We start from the raw sequence: 26,774 nt of genomic DNA, 5'->3' as shown, positions 1-26,774 counted from the left end.
ACCTCGCGATTGCCACGGGGCAAAGACCCGACGAACCTCTTTTATTCCTCTATCCTCGCTGGTTAACGTCGGCATACCGACAGCATCGACGTCCGATCAATACCACTTCTTATGGAGAGGGTGCGGCCACAGGAAAACTCCCCTCAGCCCCAAGAACGAATCATCCGCAGCAGTCTTTCGGTCCGTCTTCACGAGAAAGATGGATGTCTATTGGCTCCGCACCCACACTGTTAAAGGTCGACACCGGAGAAAATGCTGAACACTCCGCTCGGAATAAGGCGCCCGCTACCGCGACTTCGGCCTCAGGTTCAAGGGACGCGGTGAAGGACGGCTACTCCACCCAACTAGTCGGAGCGAACGGGATATTTGACGCATTCGCTGGACTGAAAAGTGAGAATGATGAGTGGATGGATCTGCTCTTCGACCGACCCTGGCGCTTTATCACAAGGCGAGATGCACTACGACGGAACAGGCGAGGAATCTCCCGGGAACAAGTGTCACGAGATACTGCGGTGCAGGGACAGCGTGCTCTTCGTCACAAGCTACCTCCCCGAGAGAACCGGAAAGTGCTACGCCGGGCGTTTTGGATGAGAAAAGTGGCACCCGAGGAGCGCGTTGTGCTATACAAACGTCTGCGGAAGATGCTCGAGGCCGTAGAGAGACGGGGTGAGGCGAGGGATTGGAAAACGGTGAATCCTGCTTCAAAGCGGGAGTCGCAGAGGAGAGAGATCTTGGTTCCTGATGAGACTGTTGCCATCCTTGCTGGCATCTCGAAGGAGTTTATGGCAGCGGGAAATATTTGGTATGTCCTACTGCATCACGGCTGTAAAGTGCATGTCTTACCTGCTGCTGAGAGCGTGGGGCAGTATCGGAAGGTTATCCTCTCTGGCTCGGACTGGGTTACTAAGTTGATTGAGAGCCGTATCAAGCAAACCCAGGAACTCCAGGAACGTGGAGACGCACTGATTGATATTCGAAAGCCGCCAGTTCCTGTTTTCCCTTCACTCCAGGCGCTGGAGCGCAAAGGCAGCTCCCCACCGCTTGTCAGGGGCGTCTGGCATCTTCGTGCAGATTCACGGCCGCCGGTACTTCTCAATTTAGTCGTCAGTAACTCGAAGAGCTTATCGACCGTTAGGGACTTCGTGGAGCATGTGGAGCAGCTTACGAACTCTTTGCCAGGATCAAACACCAATGGACCGCCTCATCCCAAACGAGTGGCTCTAGCGCTGTGGGCGTTGTTCACTAATGAAGAGAAACGACACTTAATCTCTACGACTGCATTGAATATAGCCGTTTCGTTTTTGGTTAAGCACGGGCTGCGGAGCTACGCCCAAGGACTGTTCGTGCGTGGTGAGCACGTTCTAACGATCGATACTTTCAACATCCTCTTAAACTCGGCTGCCAGCAGACAGCATCTACCTTTCTTCTCGCGAGTCCTACGAATTATGGCTCGCTTGCGTATTCGGCCAAACGCTTCCACCTGGCTTGCGTACCTAGACTGCCTCGTGTCGCCTACGGCCAGAACAAATTTAGTCAGACAGATGGAGCAGAAAGGTTACCTGCAGGACCCAACTGTCATGCGGCAAGTACTGCTGCACATGATCCAGGACCTTTTCGCACAACATCTCAAGGACGGCAGAAGTGTGGACGAGTTTGTCCGCAAGGCAGTCAAAACGGTTGGCCGAGCTTGGTTCCCCGCGTCTCTAACGACGCAGATGTTCCGCGTCACAGCCCAGTTGAGAGATGTATCTGCCATGCGACGGCTTCTGGAAGTCTGCAAGGAGAACGGACTTCCCGTGACGAGCGCGACTATTTGCCAAGTTATCCGATTTTTCCCCAACGACACCTTCTCCGCACTAGATTGCGCGCTGCAGTGTCTCGAAAACGCCAACTGGAAACTCAGCAAGGAGGCATACGAACAGCTTTTCCTTAATGCCTTCCGAAACCGGCATTACAATATCTGCCGAGTCCTATGGAGGTACGCCTGCATGGACGGGGCAGTCACGTATGGCATGAGGAGCGAAGTATCGTTCTTTCTGACACAGAACGTAGGGAAAAAGGGAGTCCCAGAACAAGAGAACATCTGGCGGACCAGCGCTGGCAAAGTCATTGTCGGAGTTGATCTACATCTCCCCAAGTATCCACTACAGAAATCTCTTCTCAAGAACATCCCCACTGAGTTCCACGGCAATCCGGTCTCATCCCTAATGGGCAACTCCATGCTCCAGGGGGTAGAGCGCACGAAGCAGCGTCGCGCGGCTACCGCGATCATCAAGCACGATATAGAAATCGGCTCGTGGTACACTCCGAAATACCCATTGGCGAACATGTTGGAGGCTGCTGCTCAGCTGGACAAGGAGTGGAGCGATGTCCCTCGTCCGAGGAATTGGCTGATGCAGAATGCTATTCATGTGCCGGTTGAGTTGGTCGGGCACAATCTTTAAGGAAGCGGGCAACCCCTTGCTTTTGCTTTGCTGACTTCCCTCGTGGAGGACTCAGGCCTGACATCCACCGTGGCACTGTGTGATAATTAGCCGTTGTACCTTATATCCTATCTGTATATGATAAGACACCCCCTTTTCTCGGCCGATCCGGCGCTGTACATACCAGCCACATCATAGATCTAGGATTTGTCTGTTGCAGTCCCTGGCCCGAAGAATTGTACCATAACCTTGTTTCTGTATTCCCAAACTATCAAACGAACTGAGGGTGGAGCCTTATTCCCCGTTCTCACGAAGCAACGACGTCGCCGGTGGAGAAACGGGATTCTGATCCGTCGGAGGCCCATAAGGATCGAACGACCTGATAGATCCAACGCCCTCCTTCAAATATAGCAGGAGCCGGTAGGCCGAGTTCCCATTCAGATAGTACCGATGCAACCGCTTACTCCGAAGGAAGCCCAAGCGTTCATAGAGCTTAATAGCCGCCGTATTTGTGATTTCCGTTTCGAGCGCGATCTGGCCACGAAACAACAGTGTTAGCATCCCTCCACACTCCACGGTTAGAGTCGAAAAGTACGGATGCTGAGCTGAGGAGGGGAGAAGAACATGCCTCATCAGCGCCCCTGTCCGCCATAGCGTCGATCGCCATCCTAACCAGCTTCGTCGCAATGCCCTTCCCACGGTATTCCTCCTTCACAGCCAACATAGCAATATACCCGCGTAAAGGGCCCCCGCGATGCGGCTCTAGCTTGCAGACGACGACGCCGACCATCCTTGCAGAGTCTGGATCCGGGTCGAGCGGGTCGTTGTCGAAGGCCATGAAGCAGAGATCGCCCCATTGGTAGAGGAAGTAGCGGTAGACATAGATGCTGTAAGGTTCGGAGAGATCTTTGGAGATCAATTGGCGCATGGAGTGGACGTAGCTGTCCTCGTGGGTGGGGGTGTAGCGGGCGTAGCGGAGGGAGGAGGGAAGAAGAGTCTCGGCCATGGCAGGCGAGATCGGAATCGCATCCGAGCTAAAAGTGGTCAGAAAGGAGAGAAGAGGATGTGAGGGTGTGGATGTGGGTGTGGGTGTGTGTATGAGAACAGGGCGAGTATGCAGTGTTTTGATGCTCAGTCAGTCTCCTTGACAGAGTTGGTGGGCTTGTTCTTCCGCACCAGGTTGGGCCTTCCACCCTTCATGTGATTGTGCTCGAGTCTTATCAACAACAATGCCTGCCGCCATTCTCCTCTTCTTCTTTCTCTAACTTAGATTGTTATTTTTTTTTTGGTCATCCTGGGCTTCCCCCCCCCCCATTGTTTCTTTCTCAAAGCTCAGCCTTAACCCTCTTTGTTCCCTGCCCAGAAGCTGCTTACTTGGCGGCCATCGTGGCGTCTCGCCTCTCCATGCAGCATGCACCGCCGTCGTCACGCCAAAAATGACGATAACAATGTCCAAAACGCAACAGCAATTGCGGACTCATCGCCTGAGGACACCGCTCCACCTACACCGGTAAAGCCAACGCCCGCAAGGGAGCAGTCGTTCATCACGAAACCCAAGAGCAAGCGCCGCAATGGCCTCATCTTCCTGCTGGGCGGAGTCTTCGGGATCTTCTGCGCCGTGTTCTTCGCACAACAGCAGGAGGTCATCAGTCTAGACTCTTTGATGGATCTGAACCTTGACTCGTTGATGGATGTTATTCCCCAGAGTATAATGCGAGATGCGAGGGAGTTCTCGGTATGTCAACGCTTACGGAAGTTTACGGGAATGGCTTCTTGGTGCTGATGTCGGTCGGTTTGCAGCAACACGAACGAGAGGCCGTTAGTTACGATGCATTCTCCGTTGGCTTAAATCTCCAATCGCAAGGAGTCGAGGCGAAGCACCCCATTGTTATGATCCCTGGGGTCATTTCTACAGGTTTGGAGAGCTGGGGTACTGACGCTGCGTCGCGGATGTACTTTCGTCGCAGGCTTTGGGGCAGTTGGAGTATGATGCGCGCCCTGGTGCTTGACAAAGCGGAGTGGAAGAACCATATCATGCTGGATAAGGAGACTGGGCTGGATCCTCCGGGTATCAAGCTGCGCGCGGCGCAGGGGTTCGATGCAACAGACTTCTTTATCACGGGTTACTGGATTTGGAACAAGATATTGGAAAATCTTGCTACAATTGGCTATGACCCGACCAATGCGTTTACAGCTGCCTATGATTGGCGTTTGTCGTACTTGAACCTCGAAACTCGCGACCATTACTTCAGCCGACTCAAGTCCTATATTGAGACGGCCGTCCAAGTGCGTGGTGAGAAGGTGACGCTGGCTTCCCATAGCATGGGGTCGCAAGTGGTGCTTTTCTTTTTCAAATGGGTTGAGAACCCGGCTTACGGGGCTGGTGGGTCTGACTGGGTGAACCGACATATCGCTTCTTGGATCAACATTAGCGGGTGCATGCTCGGCGCCGTGAAGGGTCTCACGGCCGTGCTCTCCGGTGAAATGCGGGATACGGCACAGCTGAATGCCTTCGCCGTGTACGGCCTGGAGAAGTTCTTGTCCAGGGAAGAGCGCGCGGAGATTTTCAGGGCTATGCCCGGGATTTCTAGCATGCTGCCTAAGGGCGGGGAGGAAGTTTGGGGGAATTCTACCTGGGCACCGGACGACCAGCCGGGCCAGCAAATGACATTCGGCAATCTCTTGAATTTCCGGGAGAGGAACTCTAGCTTGACGCAAAGAAACCTAACCGTACCAGAAAGCCTGCAATACCTCCTCAACCAAAGCGAGCCGTGGTACCGCGACTTATTGCTTAGCAGCTATTCGCATGGTGTAGCCCATACGACGGCCGAAGTCGAAGCGAATGAGAATGACCCTCGTACCTGGCTCAACCCCCTCGAGGCACGATTGCCCAAGGCCCCTGACATGAAGATTTACTGTTTCTATGGTGTTGGGAAGCCCACGGAGCGAAGCTACTTCTACCAAGAGGAACGCGACCCGCTTGTCAACCTCAACGTCAGCATCGATACAACAGTGACGAACGACGACGGGGCTGACCGCGGCGTCCTCATGGGTGAGGGCGACGGCACCGTCAATCTCCTTAGCACAGGATACATGTGCGCGAAAGGCTGGCATATCAATCGATACAACCCCTCCGGGATCAAGATCAAAGTATTTGAAATGCCTCATGAGCCCGACCGGTTTTCACCTAGAGGGGGGCCAAATACAGGTATGGTCCGCCTCCCTTCTAAGCCTTTGGTTCCTACTCTGGTACTAATGAGCATGGAAAGGTGACCATGTCGACATTCTAGGCCGATCTTCGCTTAACGATCTGATTCTCCGTGTTGCCAGTGGACGGGGCGATGAAATTGAAGACACCTTTGTGTCAAATATCCGGGAATATGCCGACCGGGTCAAAATTTACGAAGAGTAGCCAAGAATTAATCACGAGCATGTACGGCTGATCATCTTGATCGATCCTACTGAAAGTGTCCTTGGGCTCCTGCTTAGCCGGGCACTTTCCTCGTTACGAAGCATCTTTGCGGGCGTTGCAGCTCAAGGAACCTTTAGTTCTCTCTACATCCGCCACTAGCCCAGACTTACACACCCAATAGACGTCCGGCTAATAACTTTGAGGTATCCCACTAGAAGACCTCCCGTTCGCTGTCCTACTAATCCAGCATCCAAAACAACAACAGCCGTGTCAGAGCCACGAGTACCAGCACAGCCGTTGAGATTGTAACAACACGTCCAGGGCAGACTTCAGTCCAGGGCGCTGCCAACACGCAGATCTCCAACTACAAATGGCCGGTACCTTTTCCCGCGACACAATTACCCACCTGGGGGAGCCAGTATCTCGATATTTGAGATTCTTCGACGATGTCAAGAAGATAGAGATACGGAATGGAGCGGTTCATGACGAATGCCGTCAATGACTTGCGCGATGGAAGTCTGATCCCAGGAAATAGAAAACGACGAGGCTTGCACCGGGGGAATGGCCGCCATCGTGGAGGGTCCACTTCATAGACCCCGTTCGTAAAGCTCTCGACTAAGTCTGTGCCTCATGAATTTATCGGAGTTGCTTGGTCATTCCATGGGTGGAAATGAGTTTGTTAAGTTGAAGGCAAGACTTCTATTACAGCACGGACAAGAGATCGAAGTGTTAAATAATATACAAGTTTCCTTCATAAATCATAACACTACCGGAATAGCATTAATAATACTGCTGCTATGGATAACTCCTCTCCCACACAATATCCCGGGAGGCACTGGATTCCAGAAAGTTCAGGATCACGAAAGTGGGAATTAAGATTCCAGACGAGACGTGAGGGAGAATCGAGCCCGATAGCATAGTACGTAAAAACACTGCCAGAGGCTCCAGTACAGGTCACGCGAAACCCCTTCCACGGAACCTCTTCTCAGTGTGTGAGCCCCAACGATCTCCCGGTTCCTCTCTCCAGACCTCAGGACCCTATCCGGTAAATGTCAGAAAACAATGGAGCCATGGCGGGTAGCAAACCCCCGGGTAATCCGCCGACGTCCCAGATGAGCGATTGGATAACCCTGCGAGCAAGGAAGAAAGGTCCATCCTCCCCCTCTTTCTATATGCCAATGCAAGATTCGTTAGGTGCAAAAATTGAAAAGACCATCTATGCACAGCGAGTGAAGTGCAATGAAAAAGGCGCCCTATCCACTTTTCCCAATATAAATGCTTCAAGTTCCGAGCGCCAAGAGTGTGAGCGATTGACACGAATGTAAAAATAATATATACCGTGGTCGAAACGAAGAATAATGAAGAGTTCGACGAGGTGAAAAGTAATAGCGAACGAGAGAAGTAGGAATCGAAGAGGGCTGTCCTGGGTGGCGGACGTGAAGTACACAAGCGAATGTCACTGACGGGGGCATCAGAAGGTTGAAAAGGACTAAACACTGAAGCAATGTATAGCCCCATTAGGTCCCATTAAGCGCTTCAGAATTAGTATTATGTCGAGGTAATGGGAGATGGCCGTGAGTAATAACCCAGGCCACGGTCAAGCCCAACCGGATTCGCAAGGTGATTCGATGTACAGTGAAAGCAACGCGACGAGAGAAGTTCAGGATCCCGGGAAGTTCAGACCGAGGACATGGAGGTTGAACCGTTGGAGCCAGGATGCTGGAAGGAGGAAATTGGTATTATAAAATGTACGTGTCGAAATCTGCTCGATGCAATAAAGCCAGAATGTCGTAACATATTCTAACGCCGTCTCGTGAATAGATGCAGTGAAGGAAAATTTATGGCTATGTGCAACTCGGGGTCGGTTGGCCGGGGATTCAAGGGCAGAGTGTATGCCTGCCCGACTCGATATCCGTTTGAGGCGAGCTCAGCGCCTCAGTTTCCCATGAGTAATGGTCGTCAATGGGACTCAAGGAACCCGAAGAGACGGAGGATGAAGAGCCAACAGTCCATTCGTCACTGTCGAGGTTCAAGTCACCTTCGTAGCCAGCCAAGCCGTAACCGTATTCGGGGGCAGACTCGCCGAATTCCACGTAGTCATAGTCCCAACGGAATGTTTTGTCCAGCTGGACACGCGGAAGGAACCGAGTTTTGGCGAAGTAAAAGGTGATAGCAGCAATAAGACCACCGGCAACCAAGTCGACTGCGTAGTGATGTGAGAGGTACATAGTTGCCCACCACATCCATAGAGTGTAGGTGACGAAGACAGGCTTCATGCGCGGGAAAGTATGGCTCATGAACAGTGCGGCCAAGGTTGAGTCAGCAGCATGCAACGATGGGAAAGCGCCGAACACGACGGGCGACTGGTGGAATCCAGAGGTATAAAGGTCAACACCGAACAGCTTATCAATGCGAGCAAGGCCCGCAGGGTCACCTGGGATGGAATAATCCGCCGGAGCCAGGCCATAGCGATTCTCGTACCACGGAGGAGAGCAGGGGAAAAACAGCTGAATAGCAACGGCAGCCATGCTGATATAGCCGAAAGTCCGTGCGAAAAGCGGGACGATACCAGGCGGTCCAAAGATGAACATGATTAACGAGCAAACAAACGGGGCACCGTAGTGGCAGATGCCGTAAGGCAGCCAAGCCAGAATGTCGAGCACAACGTTCTGGTGAGCAGACAGAATATTACTGATATTGGCGCCATAGAGTATGTTCTCCAACGCCGGTAGTACACGGACCCAAATCGCAGGACGCCAGTCACTCGGGATAAACCTGTTCAGCAGCGTAAGTAACATTAATCTCGAACGCTCTCACACGCAGAAGATAAACCTACTGGCAGGCGTAGAAAAAGAGAAGCCACCCTGCAATTGGCAGAAACGGGAGGAAAAACTGGCGGGTCATAGGGAGGAGGAGGGAGATTAGGAGAGCAGTAAAGATGGCGGTTTTGGCCAAAGGCCCCGGTGATTCGATGATGGTCAGGGAAAAGATGCCAACGATCAAGAGAAGCAAATATTGGAAATCGTAAACAGTCCAACGGTGACTTTGTAGCGATCGTAGTGTATCCGAGGGCGATAACGATGTCTGTAGAGAGGATATTGACGAGGTGGGAGACACTCTACTGCGCAACTTGGACCTGAGCTTCCGCCGCATACGATGGGGGACCAAAAGTTGAATGGACCGCCATGGGACCTGTATTTGAAGCTTTCCAAACTGGTTTTGCGTGCGGTCCTTCCACGTGGGAAGGGTGGTGTTCATCTTTGCGGCGAGCCTCGCGGACGAGGACTCTAGCTTATTACTCCAAAAGGGCACACCGTTGGCGCCTTTTGCCCCGACGGTAGGAGGATTCGAGAAGTTGAAAGGAAATCGGGAAGGGGACTACGTTGAGTTGCACACGGGCGCGGCGGAAAAGGGGGTCTCGGCGTCAAGATGACGATACCACAATCCCAGGATTCTTCAATCCAAAAGGCGTACCAGCAGGCGGAGAAATCAATTATCGGAACAAATAGAGCGAAGTGAAGCGCAAGCTCCGGTCTCCAGCGGCCAAACGAGGATGTCTTTCGTCACGTTGCAGGGGGTTTCTCTGACGCAAGGCGAGGAGCAAGGGCGAGCAGCAAGAGAAACCTGTCGTGAAGGGCGCAGGTGGCCACGGAGCCGGAGGTGATGTCGGAGGGGTGTTGGTGGGAGAGGGCGAGGAAGAGCGCAGTGAAGGAGAAGGAGAAAAGAGAAGATGAGGTCCACGAGAAGGAGAAGAAGAGAAGGCGAGGACTTTGCAGGAGCTGAGCAAAAGCGCCAGTGAAGAACGAGGAAGACCGGGCAGAGTTTGGATCAGACGGGCGTATCGGTATTACCGGCCTCGGCTGCGTTTCCAGAGTTACCGCTAGGCCCCATTGGGAAGCTTGCTCTACGCGAGTCTTCCTCGTGAGATAATCAAAGACCAGCCACTAAGCCTGTTCAGCACTAGCGCTTGCCAAGCTGGTGCCTCGGCGCCGGACCACCGACGATCCGAGGGTTCCTGGAAGGGAAATGAAAGAGTGGAGGCACAAGAAATTACTTCCCCAACCAAGACTGCTGTCGAGCCCACTTTTCTTCCTTCGGCTTGAAGGCTTTTCAAGTAGAAGAGGGAGGCACTTGGGATCACGATATCACGATTTCCATCAGGACGAAGCAGGCACAGCACCTCACCCTCAGCCATCGTCTCGCGGATACTGCGGAACTCCCGGAGGCGGCGGAACTCGAAGTCACGGGCGCTGAGTTGCATGATGATGCTCTCCACTGCAGACAGGGGAGATTGAAGCAAGCCAAAGAGAGGGGGACCCAATCGTCCACAGTCCAATTTCCACCCGCAGCCACCTGGAAGTCGCGGATCTCCAGAACCAATTTCACCTCCTCCACACCGGCGGCACAGTCAGCAGCATCTAGCCAAAGAAATCCCCGAGTTCCTTCCGCCAAGCGCCGCGGTCCCTTGCAAGCAACACATTGAACGCACTCCTCAGAAGATCTTCCCCTGCTCAAAGCCTTGAGGGATGAAGCTCACTTTGATGAATGATGTTGGTTCATCTCAAAGAAAGGACATCTCCCAGCCATCGGATTTTCCAACTGTCACTTCAGGGAGCTTTCGTTCTCCAAATCCACAGTTTTAAGAGTAATATTACGACTGGTGTAATACGATCCATGTCAAGAATTCGCGCTTGACGTCGGATTCGCAAGCAGCCCTTTTGACCACCATCAAGCTCCCAGCCAACCACAAACTCCGAAGTTCCGAGCATGCCCATCACCCATGACTTCACATGGACGATATGATGAATCCCAGCCAGAGGAGTGAGAAACGGCAATGCTCATTGCCAGCAGTTCGGGCCCGATGACCATTATTGGACCACGAGACTGGCTCCCAGAAACGGGAAGTGCTCTTCCAACCACGTGATGTCTAGTACCATACGGTATTGTATTTAATACGGGAGAGTACCAATACTATGCAGTTTGTCCATCGGGTGGAAGCTCACGGCAAGCCGCTCGGGCGAAAAACGATGCTCACCCATGCAGTCAACGATCCGAATGCACACCACCCTGGTCGCCCACTCCTGGCCAGAGGGAGGGAGCAAGAGAAAGACAAACCCATGAAGCAGCTGACTATTCGCAAGAAAACGCGATTTTCTGGCTCGTTTTAACCCTTTTTTTTTTTTTTTTTTCCGCGTCAGTTGTCAGCCCAACAGAGGCCAATTTGCTTGAGTTTCAGGATTGATTAAAGGGTGAGAGAAAGCATCCAAGCCTCAGCTTCACAGCCTCCTCGACTCCTCGCGTCCCGCCCGAGCTTTGTGAGTGGAACGGGCGCGACTCAGCCGCTTGAGGACGACGAGTGGGACTCGAGACGACGCGCATCTCTGCTTTTTTTCAGTCGTCTGACAAAAAAGCCCTCCAAGAACTTGTCGCTCTTTGGGCCGCTCGTATTCGCTCAGCATCTGACGCCAGCAGCAAGGTCGACATTACTTCTGCAGAGTGAGATTCAGGCATGAAAATCAACCGACCATCCCTCGGGCTGGGAAGAACCATCCTTGGTCTTTCGACTCCTCCGTTCACTCGCAACTTCGTCGTGTCTCAGGGTGCACCGCCCCGCCAACGACTCAGCAATCAATGAGTGAGGCTTGGAGCATCACAGCTCAACATCCACCATTCCGCAGTCAAATGTCGTCGAGAGAATTTTTCTCAAGTTGACCCCAGACTCCGGGAACACGCCTTAATTGCTGCGAATATGACACCGTGACACTGTTGCGCCCTGCCCGCCGAGGAGATTTCGTCGCAAAAATCAATTCTCGAGCAATCGATGCGCCATGGATCCCTCAATCCTGTCAGCACCGCGAGAGGACAGCCACATCCAACGCGAGATGCAAGTACTTCCAGGTCCAAGCTGATTCTTATCATCGACCGATTGTGGCCTCCCCCGCTCCCGAAAAAAATAACTGCAGAAAACGAGTATCAGATGAAATTACTTACTATTTCTTATTTTCGTTCCCCATCATTCTTTCGCCTCGAGCGGGGCCGTGAGACGGAGTTCAACTGACTCGTGTACCCTTCGAACAATTCTTCAACGAGCAGCACAGGACGATATTGAAAACAGCTGGTCATTGGGTGTTCAATATACTAATCTGTATCCATGGTCACCTTATTGAACTACAGCCAAGTAACCCGGAATCTGAAGCCCTCTGACCCAGGACAATATTGTATGGAGGGCTCCCTGTATGATTGCACGCATTGCCTGTATTCGACTACCTATGAACCGAACGCAGAAGAAAGGAACCACATAGAAATCTGAGGTTGACTTAGAGAATGCCATGAAACAACAGGGAAGCAAAAAGACCCTCGAAAGACACTTTGGCGATAAAGGCTAGAAAAACGAAAAGATGAAGAATGTTTGCTGTTCCCTAAATCTTCGAAAACCAAAGGAATAACACAAACGAGGAAAGACAGAGACCACAATGATGGAAGAAAATGGAAATAGGTGGTTGGCAGATTGCAAGTGGATGAGAAACAGAAGCAAGTTCCAAAATGGATAGGAGAGCCCATCAACAAAAGCATTTGGTGTATACCATAGCTTGTTGCTGCAGGACGTTGGGATACTAGGCTGGTGTTCCATCGCTCTTCATGAGGCGAAGGCTCGTCCTCCCCGTGACAGTATTCTCACGGGTGAGTTCGTGAGTTGGCACAGGGGTAAGAGAAGAAGCCTCACGCATGATCTTGTACACCAAGGAAATTATCTGGGAGCCATTCGACGCGTGCCAATTAAACTGCTGAATATCAACCTAAACTAGTTAGTACCAAATACATTATATTGTTGCTCGGACATTGCCTCACATTTCCAGTGGCATCCATGCGTATAAAATCCCAGTCCTCGCTATCCGTGGCAATCCCATAGATTGGTATCTTCGCCCGCCCAGCCTTGAAACGAGCATGTTGAATAAGGGCTGGACCCAAATCAATATCTAGGATATCTGCGCAGGCAATGCCCACGGGTAATGATTGACTTACCCATATAGGAAATAGCTTGATACCGGCCAGCTGACAACGTGTTCTTGTGTTTGGCCTCCACGACCAATAGATTGGTCTCGGCCTCATTAGGCTGGCCATACCAAAGGTTATAGTCCATACGACCGGAGATGAGCTTGTTGACGATGCTGCCCTCCTTGTGGGTTGGGAAGATATATGAAATTTCTGTCTCCACGGCCATTTGGAGATTTTTAAGGCTCGTGATGGTGTCAGTTGAGGGCCTCTTACCCTTTCCTTTCCCTGATTCAAGCTGGCCGGTTCCTATTTTTATTGATGTTAGTATGTCCAGGAATACAGCGTCAATGACCAGTCGTATTGCTGCCTCGTTTTGTTTTGCGCGGCCCACAACTAGCTTTATCTGTTCAAGAGTAGTTGCTGAGCATGTTAGCCGCGGCTTTTTGCATCAGAACAACAGAGTTGGACTTACCTAGATGTGTTGACACTTCCTTAACTTCCCAAGGGGCTACTCTCCAGTAGTTTGGGGGATTCAATTCGCGCCTCAAATTGAACATTTCGAACAGGTCATTTGGATCAATTTTGGTCACAGCGATTGAGTCAGGTCCCTTTCGCGGCTGTTGGTTTTTGAGCTTCTCAGTGGTGATCTGGAACAGTTGCTCCAACTTGTTCTCCACACGCTCCCCGTGAAACGCGCGCCGAATGAGTTCCTTGCAGTGGTCCTTGAGCTCCGTCAGAAACTCCATTTTCAGAATGCTGTATGGCTTGAACTGTTGAGTTGTGGTATCTTTCAAATTGTTAGGAGATTGTTCCAAATCATAGAATTGATGCGAAGGATGAGGAAATGTTGTTGGATGTGGAAAGCAGAGAGGGGGATAAGAGAAAATATACTGACCATCCAGGTTCTGAAGTGAATGAATATTGTCCTCTTCTGCACTATCATATTGTGGTGAATGTGGTGAATATGGTGAATTCCATGTCTTTGCCATCTGTGACCACTCAAACACCCACATGCTTCCGCTTATTTCTGTATCTGCAGACATAGTCGCTGTGACTGCCTGGTCTATGATTTTATTTATCAGACCAATAATCAAGTGCTTATGGCCATCTACCCAATTTAGGTTTATAAATGAATACTATTGTAAGCTTATATTAGTTGTAAATTCACCTCAAGTCAATTCATAGACAAACCTCGGCCTTCTTATCTATATAAAGGAAGGTCCACTTCAAGCCATCTGTGACAACTCCATATGTCCCTTCGATTATATGGTGTTTTTTCCGACCGCGGTGGACCATGGCTGGGAACTAGTCAGCAGATTCACTGGTATTCGGGCCTTTCAAGGGCATAACGGAGACTGACCTGTGGCAGCGAGGGTGGCCAGGAAGTACTGTCCCTCCACCACTCTATCCAGTTCCTCATCCACACGAATAACAACCAAGTTGGCTTGCAGCTCTCTGGTATCACCATACCATAAAACGTAATCGAGCGCCGAAGACCGTCTAATGCAGGAATTCACAAAGGACAGTGGAACTGAGAAGACTTGGTCATGGCCCCAGAAGAGTGTTCCCAGCCGCTCTTCTGCATCAGACCTAGCTCGCGCGTCAAGGCTGTTGATAAGCTTCTGTTTGGCAATCCCAAGGGACATTATAAGGATCGCATCTACTCGGATTCGAGAAGGAAGGTTGGCGACATTGCCTGTGGATGTAAAGCCCATAGCATAGTCTTGGAGTAGGGAAGTAACTGAAAATTGCTCGTGTGCATTGTTGCTGGTCTGGCTAGTGTGCCAAATATTGCTGTTTGACTCACTGCTTGCTCTGATCCCGCACAGCCGCAGGAAGGGGCTATTGGCGCGCATGCTTGTATTGCAGTCCATAGCTGCTATGTGTTGTGGTTGGTTGGTTGGTTGATGGATAACTGAGATGGGCCAATTTGACCCCTTGAGGTTCGGGTTGACTCAAGTTTGACTTTCCTCTCGGAAATCGCGTGGCCGTGCCTGGTGGCGGTATTGACTTTCGGTGGAGGTAGTGCAGTGGATATTCTCTCTGCCATCTCACCCTCCGCCAGAAAAGCTTGATCGAAACTCCGCACCAGTAGCAACGTTCCTGGCATACTCCACATTCTCTTATATCCGGCACGATGACGTTGAACGGCCCCAACGAATGTGAGGTGAATCAATCCCTGGTACCGAGCACTATGTGATAACATGATTTTGGTTGTCTTCGGTTCCTCATTTGGATCTCCTTGCAGAACATGCTCAGGCTGAGTATCAGTTCAGGCATGATTGCCCATTGTTTAGTCTTGACTATGCTTATTACGGAGTGAAATGGGAAAGCTTTGTCGTCCCAATCCAGCGGACAATACCTGCGAAGCCGCAAATTCCAACAGAAGGAACTCATCGCCAAGACTTGAGGTGTCGAAAAGGTGAAAAATAAGTTTCAGGAAAATGGGTTTTAGGTACTACTAGAGTAGTAGGTTCAGTTTCCATTGAAATTGAAAAGTACACTGCTCCTTTGCTTAGTCATCATGGATCTTGGCAGAGAAGTGCATTCCTATTAGTCAGTTTCAGCACTGCTCTTGTATTAGCCAATTAGAAGCCACCATTTTTTTCGTATTACCACCTGCTAGTGGGCACCTCACCTTTCCCACCTTTCCACTTTGGGAGTTTCTGCCAGTGGTTTAACACAAAATAGGAAGGCGGTCTTAGCTTGCAACAATTTCAGCAGATTTACTACTCCTCCGAGTACTTAGTTTTCACTGAAAGTATTTAGATTTCCTGAAATTTGCGAAAAATTGCAATTTTCGGACTCATCCCCTATCGCCATACCTTGAAGAAAACCTTGGAACGTTGGAAGGGGATCGTGAGTTCTCGACAAGAAGGTCTGTTCCAAAGCTCCCGACGTCAGCAAGAAACGAGGCGCTGTTTGTGGCAGTGCAGCAGACCAACCTTAGAGGGCACTGTCTCGCAATCATCCATCCTCAACCAAACCACCAAGAACCACACGATCAATTCAACCCCTGACGATCTGTTGATGGAAAGTGTCCAGGCGGCAGGTTAATTTCCCAGACATTCTATTTTTGCTGTTGCGTTCCTTGGCCCTGAACGGCGCTTCAAGTGATACGAGATGAGCAAGGAGCGTCGTATTCAGGGCGCTTTCAATGGCTGCCTGTCATCGAAGAACTAAAAAAGAATTCAGCTGTTTTGGAACTCTGATCCCGCTCTGGAAGATTCAAATTCACTCATTCTTGTCATCACAAAGGGGCTGCATGGATTGTCCACCCAACAAGGGATTTCCAAACCCTTCCGCTCTGACAGTGAGAACATTGAACTGAATTGTCTATTGAGGTTAGTCTATGACGCAATGAGCTTGATGATTCTCAACTGGCATGATGGCTTCACAAACTGGTTTGGAACAGAAATTTTACACCACAACACCAGAAGATCCCACGGGAAAGAAGATACATCAAAGATCAAGAAGAATCCGCCAAGGCCTGGAAGCCCTTCACCAGTCCCATGGCGCTCCCTGCCGCAACTCCTCCTATAAGAACCATCTGTAACCCTCCGACAGCCCCCTTCATCATATTCCTGCTTCCCATCCAGCCACTCACAAAGCAGGTCTTACCGAATCCAAAGACAAACAACGCAACCACCATCGTAGCAATTGACCATTTCAAGGCGACGAACGCCTCATTCTTCCCAACAAAGAAATACGGGAGGAGTGGGACAAACCCGCCGATGAAGTAGCCGAGGGCAATGGTCAAGGCACAAGTCAGCGCCCTTGAGCCGGACGGCTCAGACAATGTGTGATGGAAGTTCATGAGGAAACAAGGGAGGTTAGGCGATGAGGAGAGGTGGCGAGTGAGTTCTGTAACGAGTTCAGGAGGGAGATCGTAGGGGGTGAAGATTTCGTGGATTGTTTCGGTGACGGAGGCCGGGTCCGTGATCGCTTGTTTCTCGGTCTCTTTGAGGGTTGCGCGGTATGATTCCCTGGACGGTGTCAGTAAATATGTATCTCCCCGTAGCATACTGTTAGAAGGCGAGAGGTACTCTTCACTCCTCGCGCCCAGGTATCCGCCCAAACCCATGGATATTGCGCCTGCAATGAGCTCAGCGAATCCGCCGAAGACAACAACTTTTGTATCGCCTAGGGCTGAGAGTCCCGCTGTGAGGGCGAAAGGGACTGTCATGCCATCCGAAAGGCCGATTATGGCGTCCGATATTACTCGTCCGTCAATGAATTTCGAGTCTTTGCTTTCCCGACTGCGTCTGTTTTCGTTCGTTTCATGGTCGCCGTCATTTGTCATATCTTGGGAGTCTTTCTCGACATCGTACTCCGTCGTCGGTGAGAGGAGACCTTTGAGAGACGAGAGAGACATCTCGGCGGATTCGGTCAAGCTGAGCGAGAACATGAGTGAACTCAATCAACAAGCCCACGAAAACGCGTCAGATTCTTGACAGGCTGGGGAACTCGCCCAGTCAACGACTTAAGAAGCCTCCACCCTCCGAAAACAAGCTCTGTTTATCAGCTCTGAACCCACCTACCAGACAGCCCGAATTTCAAAAAGGCACTTCCGCCTCGCAGCGCAAGCGAAGGATGATCGCGGAACGCCCCCTCGTGTCTGGAAGCATCTCCTCTGGGAAGCAATTTGCTGATCAAGAGTACTGTGCAATGAGAGCCGATAGAGAGGGGATGATCAGCAACCTGCTGGGCGTCCAGCTTGTCACGAGGGTATGCTCTTGGCACGTGGAGGAATGAACCTCCTCATTCGTTAATCGGCCCTTAGTGACTCGTGAGCTGTGGGGGCCTAAAGCTTAGTTGGGCTGCATGGCGCGGGAGACTAATTTGATTCGTGGAGAGGCCGCTGCTCGATACGACCTTGTGCTTCCCTCCCGTATCCCCGCTTGGGATGAGCGCCCGGGCGTCGAATATAAATAGCAGATGATGGAATCCAACACGAGACCTCCTTGAACCCAAGCATCCATGAATCTGGCGGGCGGAGAACCCAGCAGATTATGTCGCCTTCGTGTTCCTTGGACACCACATGCTGATCTTCGGTAGAATGCTTTCCATCGCCAACTCAGTGAAGAAATGGAAGACGAATTATGAGTCTTTCAAAATGCTCTTCCACAACTGAAACGTGATATCTTCCAAGATAAATATTTAACTCATCTGTACGCGACGAGCCGCTCGTGCAACTTTGTAAAACAGTAAATTAGGTTGGTAAAAAGCTCCGATACCTTGTTGCACGGAAGTAAACCTTCCCATACAGCGGAGTTTTCTGGATAGACACTCAAATAAGCATTAAATCAGCATAGCAATGAAAACCTGGAGTTGGTATAGAGCATCCAGCGTTTGGACATTGCCATCTTGAACTTCCTTCGTAGCTACCCTGTCCAACGTTCTAACTAACGATTAGGACACGGCGGATGTTGGCAGACTTCCGACCCACCAAACAGACCCAGAATAAACGGACCCAGAACAGATCTGGAATGCATTGAGAATTTATTGTCTCGTTAAATCGTTTCTGCTATGTGCTGCCGGAAATATATATACACAGCCAATTTATGGTTCTGTCAGTAGCCCATCGATTGGAAGCCATGTCTTTTTCCGCTTATTTTTCATCCGCCGAGGTAGTCAATGGGAGTGCCTATCGAGAATGAGCTTTCATGTCAAATTTTTAATGCATTAGGAATGGGAATGGGAGCATGCTAACCCCTTCCTGTGCTCAACCTTCCCCTCTCCGTTTCCACTCCCCGACCCAGATGCAGAACCCGTCATGTCCCAAAGCCGACTTTTATAAGCCGGAAAGGACGTGTGATTCCACATATTCACGAGGATGCTGTACGAGGTGTTAGCCAGCATTCCTTTCGTAGTCTCGGAGAAAAGGGGAAGCATTAGCAGACCTTTGGCTCCGATCAACGTACTCCTCCTCTCCGAGCTCCTTCACGCCCACTGTCATCCCATCTCTAGTCACCATAACGTTCCGTTTTTCCATCTTGGTCTTTGTTGTACTTTTGACGTCCCGGACGATGCGGTAGGTGATAAACCCGATCGCGACAAGGACAGTGACCACGACAACGAGGATAGCGAGGGGGATGAGGCGGTTGGCCATTTTGATTCCGTTCAAGGTCGTGAACTTGTTGCGCTTGGTGTTCGTGTGGTTACCGTTGGTGCAAGGGTTCTGACGTCGGTTAGTTGATGGTAGTGAGACATTGAGGTTCGGAAGGATGACGGAATAGGGCTGAAATGGGCAAGGTGACGTCGATAAGGAAGGTGAGGTCTGGCAAGGTTACTGACCAAGTGATCAAATCCAACTTGGACTCGCTTTAGAGATATTATGCATTGTTCTTCCCAGGTTCGGGAGGCGACCTAGTTTATTAATCTTGTCGCCTGCAGACGACAGAACTCCAAAGCAGGTAGAAGAAAGAGGAAGAAAGAAACTTTGGTGGGAAGAAAATATCCGGATTGTGGCGTCGGCTGGGGCGCGGGCGGTTAAAGAATTCTGGTGCCTGGACTCTGATGCGCAACAGCATGAAGATCTGTGGCTGGTACTGATTTTGGACCTTGATGGGGGAATTAAATTTCGAACATGAGTCTGACTCAGCTGGTAAGTGTTGGAGATTGTCTCGTGCTGCGAGTGGTGCTCTTGTAGAAACGAGAAGGTTATCTAAAGTCCTTCTTTTGAGAGGAGCTTTCAGAAAACACCAGCCCATACCAAGATAAACGCAATGCACAAAGAAGAACTACACACTTCCCCACAGCTGCCGTCGCTGTCGTCATCATGAATCATGTCCTAAGGCACCTTTAAGGCCGTATAAACCCAAGATATTCTACGAGGAGCACATATACTCCGAATAATCTAACCAGCGAAGACAATCTCTCAATTAATAATCCAGCCTAAGGACAACGTGTACATATCCACCAGATCTGACGGAGCTTCCGACTCTTCGCGATGTGCGACGCCCCTTTTATCCCCATCTTCCCACTCTGCTTCCAGTGCGGGACGGACCAGAACCCCTGTCGCTGTAAAGTGTTTGGTCCTACGCTCGGTATGCCCGACTGGCTTCGGTTGAAAGTCTCGAATCTTTCAGCGGAATACGAGCTGATATGGGCAGGATTTGTGGTTACGGTTGTTGCGGCGGTCGTATGCTACCCTGCGTCGATATTCTGCGGGTGTTGTTTTACTAAGAAGGGAAAGGAGTGAGTCCTCACGGCCCATCTAGCGCTTCGATGACGAGTAGCTGATGGCTCAGTGTCCTCGGATATCCAGTCAAGTTAAACGGACGAGTGTCCAACGCTATACCGATATAGAACGTATATACTATGTAGAAACAATTGCTTTACTCAACGATTACACTACCAACTTGACGTATTAGAATAAGCCGAAGACAAGGCATTGACCAACGGAATATAAACACACATAACAAGGTATCCAGACGAGTCATCAATTGACATCAGTATGTCATGAACAAGTTTATACCGTCCTTCACTCGGATGTTGCTCATTTGAACTTCTCCTTTAGCTTAGCGAGGATGCTCGATCGCTTCTTTTTCTTCGCTTCTTTTCCAGCCGAACCGGCTGAAGGAACTTGTGAGGTGGTATTGTTGGTTGGATTCGCGTCGCCTTTTGTAGTTTCCTTCGCAGACCCCTCAGCATTTGCTGCACCGGCTCCTGAGGGTCCAGTGGGAGTGGTAGTCCGCGGTGACAACTGTGCGGACCCCGGTTCAGCGGTACTAGCTCTTGGGGCAGCCCCTGTAGTTGCTGCGGTGGCAGTGGGTGCGGGTGTGCCAGCGGAGTTGTCCACATGTACCTTCTGCTGAAGCTCATGTTCCAATACTTTCTTTTCCTCTACAACTTCCTCGTTCGCGGCCGCTTCGGGGTCTCGGTGTGCCTTTGAGAACGACTCTTTCACTACCTTAGGAACATCCTCCGCGGGGACTACACTAGTACCTTCGTCCTTTTGCGATTCGAGGGGAACATTTGCGGTTAGCCCAGTGGTAGTTGATGTAGGCGCAGCAGACTGGAGCGTAACGCCCGGGTTGGCAGAACTTGCAGGTTGATCGTATGCGGCTTTACCTGTTCGGGCCGTCGACTGCACGGTGTTTGGGTTGAAGGTGCTGGGGTCAGGAACTTTCTCGCCCGGTTCCAGATGGATCGGGTTGCTGATGCCGCTTGAGGCAGGGATCGGATTCACGGAATATTCAGCGTACGGAGACTCCGCAGGAAATCCTCCAGGAACGTTAGCCCGCTGCTCGAGGGGAACATCCCTGTCTAGCCCAGCGGTCGTAAAGCCAGGGGTAGCTGTCTTGCTCGACTCCTTGGAGACACCGCCCGTCAGTCCAGCGGTTGTGGAGGTTGGAGCTACGCCGGCGAGTGTAGACATGCCTGTGTCGTTTTGTAGAGCTGCAGCTGAGTCTTCTTGGATTTGGTCGGGATAGAGAATGTTGTTGATGTTGCTGCTGCCGTCGTCTTCTTCAGGTAATCGGTTATCGGTGGTCCAAATACCGTCAACGACAAACTAGGCGTCAGAGAGAATATACACGTCAGCGATAGGACGAAATCTTGTAGTTTTGCGATGAGGGGTGGAATGACTGGAAGAACAAGGAAGCCATGACGTCAATATATTTTGAAGAAGACTCGGCGTCATCATGGAGCCTAACGTATATGTTCGCAGGAGGCACCCAGAAGAATTTTATGCTGGACTGCCCGAGGAAGCATGCTAGCTGACGGTCGTGTGTGAGCAGAAATGAGGTACCTTGAAGTGCAATTTCTCGCCTATCGCCGAGAAGCGGACCTCCTTTTCGAAGATGTCGCCTTTCCGATCAAGCTTGATGGTCTTTCCCCAGTCATCAAAAGTTCCAGTGACAAACACCTCGTTTGCGTTGTACGGCCTGGAATGACCCGAAATGCGAGGAGCCGAGTCAGCGAACCAGGGTGGTAGGATCGGGAACAATGATATAGGGTAAAAAAAGGGAACAATTCAGGGTTAATCTGTTCTTGAGTGACTTACCATCGAAATGTGTAGCTCCCCATTTTTTTTGTCTTTGAAGAGGGCGGGTATGGAGGACGTAAGGCAAGTAGTGGGGTTTTCCCAGTGATATCAGTTGTGAAGCGAAGGGGGCGAGGACCAAAGAACACCGTGAGCTGGGAGAGCGAATAAGAACGACTCGGAGGCTAGACTCCCGAAGCTGGAAGAATTCTCGAGGAAATGTACTGCAATAGCTCTTGGGTCGAAGCGGGGTGGCGGTTGCGCACAGAGCCTGAGAGGCGTTCGGTCGGGGATTTGGCAGGAGAGGGGATTTTGCTCTGCAAGGCGAGGAAACCTCGCCCTGCGACGATGCCCGTAAATCGGGTGGAAGGGGTGAATGTTGCAGACTAGCATTTGGATGTCTGAGGTCACCCTTAGAAGACACACTCTCTTCTTGTTTCTCCTTGTCTCCACACAAGCTCTTCTGATACAACGATATCTCTACTCAAACGAGGACGAGAAAACTTCCAGTGTGGGACCAGACTGGAGTTATGTTGCTTTATTCTTTGTGGTTACTGTTCGTCTCCCAGCCTGGACTTGGCTCGTCCATGGGTCGAGCTTCTCCAACCCAAGAGCTTGTGACCTCCGGTGGAGCTTGGTACGGGCTCGTTTTACATCATTTGTTGTGGATGCAGACGTCAACGATGATCTCAAGAAGTCTGGGGACGGAGGGAGACTGGCATGGACCCGTGAACCCCAGTGACAATGTCCTGACTCAGAATAATTCCTTCGCCCGATCTTGTCTGTTCCTACCAGTGGAGAATGGCCTTCTGTGGCGCAATCTTGACCGAGACTCGCAATGATCTCACGCTTCTAGAAAAGATCTGGAAGCCCGTTCGACGGCCATCGAAGATTCCACGCCCCCAAGCTGTTTCCGCCAAAGAAGCTAATTGTTGCCCGTGACATGTTTCATCTGCCATTTGAGCTCTTCGCGTATGCACGGTGAATGTGTAGCGGATGATTTGATGGCTCTGAGCCCTCCAATCCTCTTGCTCAACTCTTGAGACTCGCAATACCAGCTCCTGTGCTGGTAGGCGGGGAGCTCAAGTGACGTCGATCTACGCACTTTCAGAAACTCAAACACGACACCATCTCAGAACAGTTTGACTGTGATTGGCAGGCGTCGGACTCCTGAATCTTCAAGTTCAGAAGCAATTCATCGAAATACGTAAGAGGGAAGGAGTTGAGGTGCAGGTCCTCTTCCCAAAAGGAGCTGTCTTCAACGACTGAAAGCCTCAGCTGCCTAACTGGCCCTTCCCCACCTTTTCTTCACCCCTCATCCTCTTTCATTATCATCTTCGCATCCTCCTGTTCCATTGATCTTTTTTCAGCACCCTTTCTGAAACACTTTCTTCCAATCTTCCCTTGCCATAACCGAAACTGTGTCGTACCTGCCAGCGCTCATCCGGATAATCTGTTTCAGTTCTGCACCTGGTGGGTTCTACCCGACCACCCTTCTTTTGTTGGGAAACCCTTCACGCGACTCAAGGCGAGTAAGCGCCAACTGCTAATAAATAAGGGCACGGGAGCTGAAGCTCATCCGAACCTTTGGACCCTCCATCTTGTCTGCTGTTCTCCGCGTCTATCCAAGCCAGCATCCCTTCAGAAGGAAAGAATCGGAGCGGATAGGGGCAAAGGGAAAATAGCGAAAAAAGCAAGGTTTGCCAAATGAAAAGAACTTAAGCAAAGTAAGAAAGAAGAAAAAACTCTGGGATTTTCTTTGATGCAGCCATCACGTTCTTTTTCCTTTATTTTTATTTTATTTTTTTTTTTTGGCTCCTCTGGAGACGGCCTTGGAACCATCACCAGTCGGGCGCCTTTGATGGAAACGCCTCTCTGCTTTCTCCGGGTCTGAGCTCCATCCACGAGCTTCAAAACTCTGGCCTGATGTGTCTTAAGATTCTCCAATGAGCCTTCCAGCATCCCTATTGCCCACCCAGCGCAACCAAAGACATTTGTTGAAACAGCCTTCCAAAAGCTCTCTCGGTTTCCCTACCCGGCGCCCCTCCCACTTTCTGCGGCGATCTGCTCTCGTGCATACATATCCGTCTTCCCTTCTCTCCTCCCACATTGTCCTCTCAACTACTATAGCCTACTTCCCTGTCCCCAGTACTTTTCTTATGATCCTTTTCTAATCATTATATGTCGCTCGTCTCTAACCTCCCTTAGTTTTCTTTGTTTCGTCGTTCCTCTTACTTCCTCCCAACTTCCTAGGTGGCCGAAGTAGTACTTCCTCCTATCCTCCAACCGGCCTCATGGCAAACAACTCGTTTCCCGGTACCGATCCTTTCGCGAAGCTATCCACAAAGGACGATAAATCTTCAGTATTTCAAAGGATCTCAGAAGACGAGGAATATGAAGTGACGTCACCGACCGACGCAACCTTTCGAACCACCAAGTCCACTGCAAACGCCTCGTCCGGCAGAAATAATCAACTCGAGAGCGGTCGGGCTGAAGAGTTGGAAGGGGGAATAAGATTTGGGCGGGATCCGTTCGGTGGTGGTTTTCAAGGAGGCCAGGAAGGGCGCGACGAGCCTCCTGGCCCTCCCGCCGACGTCCGCCCGACAGGTGGTGCAAACCATGGCTTTCCCAATAACTACGCCCTAGGCCGCCGAACATCCGTGTCTGCCGAGTCGCTAAACCCTACGTCCGCGGGCTCGGACAGCTGGACTCCTCCACACCATGCGAAGACGGAGGAGCAGCTCGACCGTTTGAAGACAGCCGTCAGCAACAACTTCCTCTTCTCCCACCTGGATGACGAACAATTTCAGACTGTTCTAGACGCCCTAGTTGAGAAACCGATACCGGCAAAGGGTATCAAGGTCATCTCGCAAGGTGATGCTGGTGATTATTTCTACATCGTTGAAGAGGGCCACTTTGATGTTTACATCAACCCCTCTGGCTCCGTGCAGCCAGGCCCGGATGGAATGGGCAACAAAGTTAGCACGATTGGGCCCGGAGGCTCGTTCGGAGAGCTTGCTCTGATGTACAATGCACCTCGTGCGGCGACTATCATTTCGGCGGACTCCAAAAGCACTCTCTGGGCTCTCGACCGTATTACTTTCAGACGCATTCTTATGGATTCGGCGTTCCAGCGACGACGCATGTACGAAGCTTTCTTGGAAGAGGTTCCTCTTCTTTCAAGCCTCAAGCGCTACGAGCGCGCGAAGATCGCTGATGCCTTGGATACGATTAAGTACCCCGCTGGCTCCACTATCATCACTGAGGGTGATCCAGGCGATTCTTTCTATCTCCTTGAGTCTGGTGAGGCTGACGCTTTCATACACGGCCTAAATAGGCCTGTGAAGTCCTATAAAAGGGGCGACTACTTTGGTGAGCTCGCTTTACTAGACGAGAAACCTCGAGCAGCCAGCATCGTCGCTCGGACTGAGGTGAAGGTCGCTAGGCTGGGCCGTGATGGATTCAAGCGTCTTCTGGGGCCCGTGGAAGAGATCATGAGGCGGACAGACTATGAAGGAAAGCCATCTACGACATGATAAGTGCCCTACGTACCCGAAAATATCAAAACGGCATATCCTTTGCTTATTATGTGTTATTTATGCTTGCTGCTACTTTAAATGGGTCTGTTGAATAAAGGAAGCATGTTGATTTCAATGCGAGAGAAATTAGAAAACTCCCGGTCTCTCCGGCGAAATATTGGTTTGTCCTTCTCCTCGGATTTTGGAGCAGAGCCGGTTCTGACTTTGTTTCTTTTTTCCCTGTCCTACTGTGTTTGTCCTTCATGGAAGCTGAAGCAGCATGGATTTATCCTTAATGTTCTCAATCCCCTTCCCTACTGAGGGATCGCTTGGGGTCATGGATCTTCCGCTGTCTCCCAAGTACTTTTGCGATCCTGAGTACCAAGCGCCAGTGAGCCGCGTTCCTCCTGATACTTTATCCCATTACCATGGGTGCTGTCACTGGACTCTCTCCTATCTATATGTTAAGGCTTTGATGTTTATAATGTAACATGAGGTATTTGGTTTGACATGCCTGTGTCTTCATGGTAGTTATCGGAGAAGCAAGTCATCGGGCGATCACTAAGTCACTCCTCAGTACCCATTTCTGTCCATCAACAACCTCTCTACCCTCATGAAGTAAACATCGATCGCCATGTCGATGAAGCAGTGCCATCCCCATCTCGGGAGGTACAAAGATCGGCTCTGGGTTGCGGTTCGCCATGGTAGGCTCAGGATAGAAGACCGTTTCTCCACCCGAGCAGATGGACAAGTAGATGAGGAGCGTCCACGTGGTACGGGCTGGTTTCGGGGAGAACATTGAAGGTGATGAGAAGGAGAGGGTATTGGAGTCGTCGTCTACGCCGTCAGCTATCAGCTAAGGCACTACAAATCCCGGCTTTGCTTCACTTCCCTATCTATAACAGCACGGAAAGGAAAAACCCAAGAAGAGACTGGACGAAGATAACTCACAATGCTGGGCAAAGAACTGCCCCGGCGAATACCGATAAACACGGATATTTGCATTCAACCCTAAAGGTTCCCCTCCCCAGACCTCTTCTTTCGTTAACTGCGATTGCTCATCTTCGGTAACGAACTGGGTTACGAGCTCCTTTAACGCTGTTTCCCGCCAGAGTATATCGGCGAAAATAGGATCCTGGATCTGGAACCTGTCGTTGACGCGGACTGCCTCACCCTTCTTCGGTTTCCCGGGGGTCGTAGTGAGTGGAATGGAGGAGAGGAATGACACGTAGATTTTGCAGAGAGAAGCAGGGAGGAAGTTGCGGATCAGGTAGATTTGGTCGGGGAGGAGCGGTTCGAGGAGGAGATCGGAGGAGGGGATGAGAGGGCGGAGAGGAGGCCAATTTGGTGTTTGGAGTTGCTGAGTCTGAGCCTTGGATGGGCGGCGAGGGTCTTTCTTGGCTGGTTTTGGCTTTGGCATGATACGTCAAGGATCT

At 50.9% G+C, this 26,774-nt stretch overlaps 12 protein-coding genes across 12 annotated transcripts; 4 read left to right on the top strand and 8 right to left on the bottom strand.

The window, feature by feature from the left end:
• Positions 1-203: 203 nt before the first annotated feature.
• On the top strand, positions 204-2,444 carry BJX67DRAFT_380152 (uncharacterized protein; the record flags this gene model as incomplete). The annotated part of the gene is made up of 1 exon (XM_071032732.1): positions 204-2,444. One exon carries the CDS (start codon positions 204-206, stop codon positions 2,442-2,444), a length of 2,241 nt encoding a protein of 746 aa, XP_070887326.1.
• A 110-nt stretch (positions 2,445-2,554) lies between these two features.
• Positions 2,555-3,865, bottom strand: BJX67DRAFT_54840 (peptide alpha-N-acetyltransferase MAK3). The gene is made up of 4 exons (XM_071035149.1): positions 3,600-3,865; positions 3,052-3,457; positions 2,608-2,957; position 2,555 (listed from the first exon to the last, which is right to left on the bottom strand). The coding sequence occupies exons 2-3, from the start codon at positions 3,427-3,429 to the stop codon at positions 2,718-2,720; spliced, it is 618 nt and encodes a 205-aa protein (XP_070887325.1). The 5' UTR covers positions 3,430-3,457; positions 3,600-3,865; the 3' UTR covers position 2,555; positions 2,608-2,717.
• Positions 3,622-6,150, top strand: BJX67DRAFT_54762 (phospholipid:diacylglycerol acyltransferase). The gene is made up of 3 exons (XM_071035148.1): positions 3,622-4,158; positions 4,224-5,631; positions 5,693-6,150. The coding sequence occupies exons 1-3, from the start codon at positions 3,835-3,837 to the stop codon at positions 5,833-5,835; spliced, it is 1,875 nt and encodes a 624-aa protein (XP_070887324.1). The 5' UTR covers positions 3,622-3,834; the 3' UTR covers positions 5,836-6,150.
• A 642-nt stretch (positions 6,151-6,792) lies between these two features.
• On the bottom strand, positions 6,793-7,533 carry BJX67DRAFT_54748 (uncharacterized protein). The gene has a single exon (XM_071035147.1). The coding sequence runs from the start codon at positions 7,351-7,353 to the stop codon at positions 6,874-6,876; it is 480 nt and encodes a 159-aa protein (XP_070887323.1). The 5' UTR covers positions 7,354-7,533; the 3' UTR covers positions 6,793-6,873.
• On the bottom strand, positions 7,533-9,630 carry BJX67DRAFT_54701 (phosphatase PAP2 family protein). The gene is made up of 2 exons (XM_071035145.1): positions 8,672-9,630; positions 7,533-8,610 (listed from the first exon to the last, which is right to left on the bottom strand). The coding sequence occupies exons 1-2, from the start codon at positions 9,091-9,093 to the stop codon at positions 7,713-7,715; spliced, it is 1,320 nt and encodes a 439-aa protein (XP_070887322.1). The 5' UTR covers positions 9,094-9,630; the 3' UTR covers positions 7,533-7,712.
• Positions 9,631-12,171: 2,541 nt separating this feature from the next.
• Positions 12,172-14,854, bottom strand: BJX67DRAFT_54710 (uncharacterized protein). Its single transcript, XM_071035146.1, has 7 exons — positions 14,192-14,854; positions 14,023-14,129; positions 13,727-13,967; positions 13,304-13,618; positions 12,859-13,251; positions 12,685-12,794; positions 12,172-12,632 (listed from the first exon to the last, which is right to left on the bottom strand). The coding sequence occupies exons 1-7, from the start codon at positions 14,703-14,705 to the stop codon at positions 12,450-12,452; spliced, it is 1,863 nt and encodes a 620-aa protein (XP_070887321.1). The 5' UTR covers positions 14,706-14,854; the 3' UTR covers positions 12,172-12,449.
• Positions 14,855-16,300: 1,446 nt separating this feature from the next.
• Positions 16,301-17,206, bottom strand: BJX67DRAFT_380147 (VIT1/CCC1 transporter family protein; the record flags this gene model as incomplete). The annotated part of the gene is made up of 2 exons (XM_071032731.1): positions 16,301-16,817; positions 16,878-17,206. 2 exons carry the CDS (start codon positions 17,204-17,206, stop codon positions 16,301-16,303), a joined length of 846 nt encoding a protein of 281 aa, XP_070887320.1.
• Positions 17,207-18,516: 1,310 nt separating this feature from the next.
• On the bottom strand, positions 18,517-18,943 carry BJX67DRAFT_380146 (uncharacterized protein; the record flags this gene model as incomplete). The annotated part of the gene is made up of 2 exons (XM_071032730.1): positions 18,517-18,670; positions 18,756-18,943. The coding sequence occupies 2 exons, from the start codon at positions 18,941-18,943 to the stop codon at positions 18,517-18,519; spliced, it is 342 nt and encodes a 113-aa protein (XP_070887319.1).
• Positions 18,944-19,664: 721 nt separating this feature from the next.
• On the top strand, positions 19,665-20,237 carry BJX67DRAFT_54639 (uncharacterized protein). The gene is made up of 2 exons (XM_071035144.1): positions 19,665-20,031; positions 20,085-20,237. The coding sequence occupies exons 1-2, from the start codon at positions 19,784-19,786 to the stop codon at positions 20,140-20,142; spliced, it is 306 nt and encodes a 101-aa protein (XP_070887318.1). The 5' UTR covers positions 19,665-19,783; the 3' UTR covers positions 20,143-20,237.
• Positions 20,238-20,332: 95 nt separating this feature from the next.
• BJX67DRAFT_380145 (carbohydrate-binding module family 48 protein) lies at positions 20,333-21,864 on the bottom strand (the record flags this gene model as incomplete). The annotated part of the gene is made up of 3 exons (XM_071032729.1): positions 20,333-21,349; positions 21,587-21,722; positions 21,842-21,864. The coding sequence occupies 3 exons, from the start codon at positions 21,862-21,864 to the stop codon at positions 20,333-20,335; spliced, it is 1,176 nt and encodes a 391-aa protein (XP_070887317.1).
• A 2,084-nt stretch (positions 21,865-23,948) lies between these two features.
• On the top strand, positions 23,949-25,487 carry BJX67DRAFT_54308 (cyclic nucleotide-binding domain-containing protein). Its single transcript, XM_071035143.1, has one exon. It carries the CDS (start codon positions 24,115-24,117, stop codon positions 25,354-25,356), a length of 1,242 nt encoding a protein of 413 aa, XP_070887316.1. The 5' UTR covers positions 23,949-24,114; the 3' UTR covers positions 25,357-25,487.
• Positions 25,488-25,885: 398 nt separating this feature from the next.
• On the bottom strand, positions 25,886-26,758 carry BJX67DRAFT_380143 (uncharacterized protein; the record flags this gene model as incomplete). The annotated part of the gene is made up of 2 exons (XM_071032728.1): positions 25,886-26,175; positions 26,290-26,758. 2 exons carry the CDS (start codon positions 26,756-26,758, stop codon positions 25,886-25,888), a joined length of 759 nt encoding a protein of 252 aa, XP_070887315.1.
• Positions 26,759-26,774: the final 16 nt, after the last annotated feature.

The sequence above is a fragment of the Aspergillus lucknowensis genome, assembly GCF_044049455.1.
Source record: "Aspergillus lucknowensis strain CBS 449.75 chromosome Unknown BJX67scaffold_14, whole genome shotgun sequence".
In the NCBI taxonomy this organism is placed as follows: domain Eukaryota; kingdom Fungi; phylum Ascomycota; class Eurotiomycetes; order Eurotiales; family Aspergillaceae; genus Aspergillus; species Aspergillus lucknowensis.
Note: the sequence above shows the minus strand (reverse complement) of the source record. Positions and strands in the feature narration are given on the sequence as shown.